This window comes from Oncorhynchus gorbuscha, linkage group LG01 (assembly GCF_021184085.1).
Source record: "Oncorhynchus gorbuscha isolate QuinsamMale2020 ecotype Even-year linkage group LG01, OgorEven_v1.0, whole genome shotgun sequence".
NCBI lineage: Eukaryota > Metazoa > Chordata > Actinopteri > Salmoniformes > Salmonidae > Oncorhynchus > Oncorhynchus gorbuscha.
This window is the reverse complement of record NC_060173.1, coordinates 112,139,854-112,147,981: the sequence shown is the minus strand read 5'-3', so window position 1 is coordinate 112,147,981 and position 8,128 is coordinate 112,139,854. Positions and strand designations below refer to the sequence as shown.

Genomic DNA, 8,128 nt, shown 5'->3' with positions numbered 1-8,128 from the left:
GTCAATGTTGCCAGAGGAGGACGGAAACTAGCTGTACTCCGGCAACACCATGGTGCAGAATGCTGGTGAGGCTACTGTAGACCTTCATTGCGAAATGTGTTTTCAGTTATTTGGTGACGTGATTATATTTAGTATAGTTTTATCTAAAAGGGATAACTTTTTCAAATGTTTTACAATTTTCCTCCTCTGAGGAGCCTCCACTGGTACGCACCCATCCACATCGAAGGGCCTGTAGTGGAGAGTGTCAAAAATGTCAAGATCCTCGGCATGCACATCACTGATGACCTGAAACGGTCCCTTCACACAGAGGGTGTGGTGAAAAAGTTTTGGGTTTGCCACAATACCAGTATCGCAATACTCTGAAGTATCGTGGCAAGGAAACAACATATTTAATATCTTGAGGAACATTTGTTTTTAAACAAACAGCATTATGTTGTCACATTTGTTTATTTTAGAAGCTATAACACCCAACATTTTACATAAGTAGGTTTTTATAGGACCATAGTTTAGTCTAATTTGTGTTTTATTTAAATCTGTTATCGTAGTTTTTCAAATATTGGTATCGTGACAACCCTACAAGGCAGGAGGTTGAAGAAATTCAGTTTGGCCCCTAAGACCCTTACAAACTTCTACAGATGCACCACTGAGAGCATCCTGTCGGGCTGTATCACCACCTGGTACAGCAATTGCAACGTCCACAACCGCAATTTTTTAATTTGTATTTATTTCACCTTTATTTAACCAGGTAGGCTAGTTGAGAACAAGTTCTCATTTGCAACTGCGACCTGGCCAAGATAAAGCATAGCAGTGTGAGCAGACAACACAGAGTTACACATGGAGTAAACAATTAACAAGTCAATAACACAATAGGAAGAAGAAAAAAAAGTGGAGTCTATATACATTGTGTGCAAAAGGCATGAGGTAGGCGAATAATTACAATTTTGCAGATTAACACTGGAGTGATAAATGATCAGATGGTCATGTACAGATAGAGATATTGGTGTGCAAAAGAGCAGAAAAGTAAATAAATAAAAACAGTATGGGGATGAGGTAGGTAAAAATGGGTGGGCTATTTGCCGATAGACTATGTACAGCTGCAGCGATCGGTTAGCTGCTCAGATAGCAGATGTTTGAAGTTGGTGAGGGAGATAAAAGTCTCCAACTTCAGCGATTTTTGCAATTTGTTCCAGTCACAGGCAGCAGCGAACTGGAACGAAAAGCGGCCAAATGAGGTGTTGGCTTTAGGGATGATCAGTGAGATACACCTGCTGGAGCGCATGCTACGGATGGGTGTTGCCATCGTGACCAGTGAACTGAGATAAGGCGGAGCTTTACCTAGCATGGACTTGTAGATGACCTGGAGCCAGTGGGTCTGGCGACGAATATGTAGCGAGGGCCAGCCGACTAGAGCGTACAAGTCGCAGTGGTGGGTGGTATAAGGTGCTATAGCGACAAAACGGATGGCACAGTGATAAACTGCATCCAGTTTGCTGCGTAGAGTGTTGGAAGCAATTTTGTAGATGACATCGCCGAAGTCGAGGATCGGTAGGATAGTCAGTTTTACTAGGGTAAGTTTGGCGGCGTGAGTGATGGAGGCTTTGTTGCGGAATAGAAAGCCGACTCTTGATTTGATTTTCGATTGGAGATGTTTGATATGAGTCTGGAAGGAGAGTTTACAGTCTAGCCAGACACCTAGGTACTTATAGATGTCCATATATTCAAGGTTGGAACCATCCAGGGTGGTGATGCTGGTCAGGCGTGCGGTTGCAGGCAGCGAACGGTTGAAAAGCATGCATTTGGTTTTACTAGTGTTTAAGAGCAGTTGGAGGCCACGGAAGGAGTGTTGTATGGCATTGAAGCTCGTTTGGAGGTTAGATAGCACAGTGTCCAAGGACGGCCCGGAAGTATATAGAATGGTGTCGTCTGCGTAACAATGCTCTTGAGAGGGTGGTGGGGTCTGCCCAACGCCTGCCCTCCCGGACATCTACATTACCCAGTGTTACAGAAAGGCCAAGAAAATCACCAAGAACAGTAGAACAGAGTTGAGTTTGTTTTTTCTCCTGTGTGTGGCCACTGCTCATGCTCTCCAAATATTTTCTGAGGTGACCAGGACGATGGTGACCAGGACAATGTGCCAGCACAGAGGGATAGGCCAACGAGTGATATATGCTTCAGTAAGGTTGGCTTAGCGTTTATGTGCAATGGTTATCAACTGTACCGCAGAAATGTAACGTAAATCACAGAAATAGATGTTGTGGTGGCAGCTGCAGAGAAGTATTTGGGTGTACGAGATTTGACTTCAGAAGAGTTATAGGGTGTGTTGTGTGGTGGTATCCCTTCCTCCCAGGCCATTGGCATGGTGCGGGAGCAGATAGGGTCATATTAATGGATTGGGGTAGTTGGTTTTTAACGACTGTAGGGTTAGTTGGAAGGTTTTTAAAAATGTATTTTAATATTTTACATTATGGACCACAAAGCATTTCGCTACACCACAAGCATTTCGCAACACCCGCAATTAACATCTGCTAAACATGTGTATGTGACCAATAAAATTTGATTTGATTTGAAAGTGTAATACATTTATAGTATAGTCCAGTTGGGGGCTGTATTGCAACATATTGGATGCTAAACTCTGTTAAACTCAAAAGAAGAAGAAGGAAGCGCTTGCTTGTAGCCCTAAAGCCAGAACCTCTGGTTCATTCAGCCACCCCTATGTGAAAAAAAGTATGTCTAAATAGGCTTTTGGAATTAAGGTGTAGGAGATCTTACGTTTGTTTTGTTCTATAAGATAATAGCAGTCAGATAACATGACCTTTATGAATTATGAAGCCTTTGTGGTTTATGTACTTTTTTTAATAACATAAATTCTTCAACATTCACAAAATGTGACGTTAGCTGATTAAGATTATCTCATAGAACAGAACGTATAAGATCTCCTAAATCTGTGTTTATGCAACAAACAAAAAAAACTACCAGAATGCCATTCATTTTCTCCATAGGCGTTGTCCAACGATTTCATAGCGGAGTTAGTGCATACAAAAGACGCCATTACTATTTATCTCTCTTCACCTAACCAATCAGGTGGTTGTTCGACGAAACGAATCTTTGGACGTCATTGATCACGTGTTTCTTCCGGAAAAGGAGAGACAGGCGTTTTGTACGTTGCCGCAATTTCGACGCATTTCTCGGAGTTTCAGTATCAAACGTAACATCACTCGCTACAGAAAATATACTATTAATTGTTTTTTAAATTTAATTTAAACGGTGCCAGACAGAACAAGTGAAACTTTTCAACCATCGATAACTGTTTACGGATCATCGTCGACTCCACTTCGCAAGTGTGTGTGTGTCTCTTGTTATTTAACGTTAGCTTAGCGAGATAGTTTTCAGGGTGGTAAAATGGAGGATGCATTTAGGCCGTCGACGGATCTCGATGATCCCCCAAATAGTCGCTTGTTTCTAGTTACAAGTAAGTCCATCACCGAGGACATGATCCGGGAGCAGTTTTCTCTTTTTGGAGAAATTCAGGATGTTTGGGTAGTCAAAGACAAACAGACAAAGGAGTCAAAAGGAGTGTCCTTTGTGAAATTTACCAAGTCGTCCGAGGCATGTACGGCTATGGAAGAAATGCATGGAAAATGCTTGGTCGAAGGAACCAAACCAATCAAGGTATGTACTCTGGCTTCAGTGACTTTGCTCATGTTATTATCACTTATTGTAGCTAGTGCTTCTTCATTTGGTTTCCCGGCGGATTTGTGTAGTATCATGCTGGGTGAAGGAGTTGGGCCTACATATGGCTGCCTTTCGAAGTTCGGAAAGTGCCTTGCACATTTTGTTGACCAAAAAAGTGACATGGGATGGGGTAAGAAATTGCACCAGCATCTTATCCCTAGACAGATTACAGATGGTCTATTATATTAAAAAGATAGTCGATTTGATCACTATTGGAACGGCATGTCTTTTAAGATATGGGGGGGGTCTAGCCAATGAGGGCGGATAAGCGTGTGAACAGGCCATGGAGATGGAGGACACCTTTTTGTATCTGTACCGTTTATATAGCATCTGTGACAATATGGGCAGCGCCATTGAGGCAGTATTTGTTTTTAAGGTACTCCATTTTCTTCTTCATTGGCGAATTGCTCCCAACTCATATTAATCCCCACCCAGTTGACTACTTTAAAATGGTGGATGCTGTCAAATAAAATAATTGTATGTGTCACGTGCCGAATACAAAAGGTGTAGACATGAGTGAAATGTTTACTTATACAAGTCCTTAACCAACAATTCAGTTTGAAGAAAAATAGGTGTTAAAAGTATTTACTAAAATATGTTAAAACGGCTTATATCCATGATGAGTCCAGCCCTCTGACAACAAGCACAATTCCCAATATAACGTTTTTTTTCAAAGACGAAATACCGCGTGCAACCAGTAGGACCGACTTGATCTCTTCAGTCTGGCGCTCGAAACCTTGTCTGCGATGCACCAAGTTGTGTGCATGACAGACATGTGGGGCGGCAGCGTAGCCTAGTGGTTAGAGCGTAGAGCGACTAGTAACCGGAAGGTTCAAACCCCCGAGCTGACAAGGTACAAATCTGTCGTTCTGCCCCTGAACAGGCAGTTAACCCACTGTTCCCAGGCCGTCATTGAAAATAAGAATGTGTTCTTAACTGACTTGCCTGGTTAAATAAAGGTAAAATTAAAAAACAATTAAAACACCGGGGATCCTCCTTTCAGCAGCACTCTGCTCTGGAGATCACAGCATGAGACACAGCTCGTAATTTGTAGGGCCCTCTCCCTCTGGGAGGAAGACAGACACACAAGTCCACTTCTAGATATTTTGACTGACTTGACAGAACCCAACTCCTTCACCCAGCCTTATACTGCAAACGGATTGGACAAAAGGCATGAATCATACTCACTGGGCCAGTCATTTTCCTGATCATTGGGGTGCGGCTCGTAAGCCTTTACTTCACCTGTAGGCGTAGGTTCTTACTCTTCTGTCAGGTTTGGTGTGTGTGTGTATTTTTTTATATATTTATTAACCGTGCTAAGTTATCTCTTCTGCCAGGTGTTTATTGCCCAGGCGAGGTCCTCCGGAAGTCACCGAGATGTGGAGGATGAGGAGCTCACCAGAATATTTGTGATGATTCCCAAAACCTTTACGGAGGATGACTTGAAAGAAACATTCAAGGTAGTTCATTACCCTCGATCATCTTGTATTTGGCTTACAAACCGTATTGGAATTGCCTATGTTTTTATCACTCATTTGTTCTCACAGGAATATGGTGACATTGAGTATTGCATCATCGTAAAGAATAAAACCACAGGAGAAAGTAAGGGCCTGGGGTATGTGAGATACCACAAACCCTCACAGGCAGCCACCGCCATAGAGAACTGTGAGAAGAGTAAGTTGTCTCTTTTTATTCATATCACATGTCTGTGAAAACCCGAACTATCAATCTAGTAATCAATGTTTGTGTCGTTTTTGTTTACAACAGCATATAGGGCCATTCTTGCAGAGCCGAGGAACAAAACGCCAGCCCCAGACAACGACTACTTCAGCCCTGCCAGAGCAGAGCATGTCCAGGGTGACCCAGGAATGACTTCCTATCCATTTGGTATGTACCTTCCATTGGTGTGATTAGACCTACAATTTCTTCAGACCCATGATTGTTTTTTCTGCAAATTCTAAACCATTCTATTTCCTCCCATTGAAGTGGACTCTGGTTTTCATACCAGGGGAGACATGCGGGGCACAGACATCATCACCAGGTGCTTAATGGTGTCATCAAGGGCCAGCATCACACAAGATCAGGTCTATAGCCTCTTTGACCTGATCCCGGGGATGGATTATTGCGAGATGCAGCAGGATTCATATGGTTTCAGCACAGGTAGCCACAAAACACAGTTACTCCCTCAGATGCAACACCTGATGTATTGCATAGGAAATGGTGGCTAGTAGTGTTTTTGTGTGTGTGTTTTTTACCCTTTCAGGGCAAGCTATGATTCGCTACAACAACCTTGGATCAGCTGTCTATGCGAAAAACAAACTGGATGGCTTTGAGTACCCACCCGGGAACCGGCTAGTAGTCACTCACATTGATGATGGGCAGGACAGAAGAAGGTAGGATGAAATGTAAATTCATGGTATTGTACATCAAATCTAATTTTATTTGTCACATACAACTGTTTAGTAGATGTTATTGTGGTTGTGGTAGGTCGTTGTTGTTGGTAGGTCGTTGTTGTTGGTAGGTCGTTGTTATTGTTTGGTCCTTATTTACCCTCTTGTTGTCTCCAGCCCAGTGGGAAGGATGGCCATGCAGCTGGTAGCAGCTCAGATGATGTCTATCGTGTGCAATGCTCCTACTGGCCCACCACCACTTAGGAAGACAAGTACTGTAAGTTACTGACTTGGTTAACTTTGAGGGAACGAGGCCTTTTCTAGTACTTTCTAGAGCTAACCAAAATGTAAAAATAAAAAAACTACTACATGATGATCGAACCTCCTAACAAACTTTATGTCGTTGTCAGGGCTACCCATCACCCGCTGTTCCTCAGAGTCCCCGGGTACAGACAGATGTTGCACTCCCACCTCTCCAGAAGTTGGCCCCCTCAGACAGCCGGGTGAAAGAACGCCTATTTGTGGTCTTCAAACCTTTGCCTCTGCCCATGGATGTGCTTGAAGATGTGTTCTGGTATGAGATACTTGCCATTATTTTCATTAATACACTGTTTATTAAGACTTATTACTGATAAACTCTTTAAACTAACAACAGTTTATAAAATACTTTAAATTGTTTATACAGTTTTCTGTACTGTGCTATTCCCTTTTTAACTTTGGGCTAGAGGGATAGTTGGGCTAGAGGGATAGTTGCGATCTTGTGAGTATTGATGATTGGGGGAGGTCAAAATTCCTGCAGATCACTTATTCCCCTCTGTTTCTACAGCCGTTTTGGCTCTCTGGTTGAGGTTTTCCTTGTGCCTGGACGGAATGTGGGCTACATGAAGTACGCAGAGAGAAAGAGTGCTGATGATGCCATGGCGACCCTACATGGTCAAATGGTGAATGGCGTTAAAATGAAGGTGATGCGGGCTGACCCGCCCAAAGAGGAGTCGCACAAGCGTCAACGCACCTATTAGGGGGACACAGAACAAGGTAAGTGTCTCCAAGGGTTAAGACTAAATTCTGTAGCGATCAATGACAGCGAGTGTCCACCAGCTGTTTTTTTCTTTATACATACTTGAATTACCAGAGCCGTATGTTGCGTTACCAGCAGACATAAGGTAAGTACATAGCAGGACTAAACAATATACCTTTTTTTTTTCTTAACCTGACTCTGGGTAACACATTAGGAGAGACCAACACAGTTTAATGCATATTTAAAGTGCTGATGTTTTTGTTCCTACAGAGATGACCTAAGTGACATGACCTCCAACATGACTGAACCGACATAAATGATGACAGGACCAAATTACGACCACACTACGGACAGTGATCTCTGTACCTTACTTTGATGTTTCTTTGTACTAATGCTGAAGGTGATGACAGTGGTGGTCCTTTTCTCCTCAAGATTGATATTTTGATGTTACGGAATAGTTTGAATCTGCATTGGTCCTAATATGTTCTTAATAAAAAAAACACCCAATGCATTTTGTGTGAATTTATTTGTTTTTAATGTGTCAAATATTGTAGGTTTTTCCTCAATGTAGGCTAGATTTGTTGTATTATATACAAGTTTTAGATTTTCTTAATGCAGCCTACTTGTTGTTTCCAGTGGGCTGAAGGGCATAACAGGGCCGCAAATTCAGAATGTTGCTGGAAAGACTGAGTTGGGGTAAAGATACATTAAGGACCAGCTAGGGCTGGGTGGGGTCTAAAATGGAACCAGGAAAGCAACGTTCAGACTTCAGATATAAAATGGATATGCTTTTAGTTTGACTGGTGAGGGGTGAAATCTGTGTGTGTTATATATATATATATATATATATATATATATATACTGTGCCAGAGTCATATATTAATGATAAATCACCTGAGTTACTACACTGATAACTAGTATATATGCCCCATGGTGTCAACTAGCAAATACTCTGTGCTTTGCTGTTGAACAGAGGCACCTACTGTAA

At 42.3% G+C, this 8,128-nt stretch overlaps 1 protein-coding gene across 2 annotated transcripts; it reads left to right on the top strand.

The window, feature by feature from the left end:
* Positions 1-3,117: 3,117 nt before the first annotated feature.
* Positions 3,118-7,651, top strand: rbm45 (RNA binding motif protein 45). Of its 2 annotated transcripts, XM_046342205.1 has the most exons (11): positions 3,118-3,669; positions 5,070-5,192; positions 5,280-5,406; positions 5,500-5,619; positions 5,719-5,892; positions 5,996-6,125; positions 6,300-6,399; positions 6,533-6,696; positions 6,949-7,157; positions 7,255-7,285; positions 7,411-7,651. In XM_046342205.1, the coding sequence occupies exons 1-9, from the start codon at positions 3,400-3,402 to the stop codon at positions 7,139-7,141; spliced, it is 1,401 nt and encodes a 466-aa protein (XP_046198161.1). In that variant the 5' UTR covers positions 3,118-3,399; the 3' UTR covers positions 7,142-7,157; positions 7,255-7,285; positions 7,411-7,651. The 2 variants fall into 2 exon arrangements, with proteins under 2 accessions (XP_046198161.1, XP_046198150.1); XM_046342194.1 differs by lacking the exon at positions 7,255-7,285 and having other exon boundaries at positions 3,119-3,669.
* Positions 7,652-8,128: the final 477 nt, after the last annotated feature.

What these genes read in the sequence shown, in the direction of transcription:
- rbm45 (XM_046342205.1), top strand. Translation starts at nt 3,400, where the DNA reads ATGGAGGATGCATTTAGGCCGTCGACGGATCTCGATGATCCCCCAAAT. An exon ending in TTCATATGGTTTCAGCACAG is followed by an intron (nt 5,893 to 5,995) that starts GTAGCCACAAAA and finishes TTACCCTTTCAG; the next exon opens with GGCAAGCTATGATTCGCTAC. An exon ending in GATGGGCAGGACAGAAGAAG is followed by an intron (nt 6,126 to 6,299) that starts GTAGGATGAAAT and finishes TGTTGTCTCCAG; the next exon opens with CCCAGTGGGAAGGATGGCCA.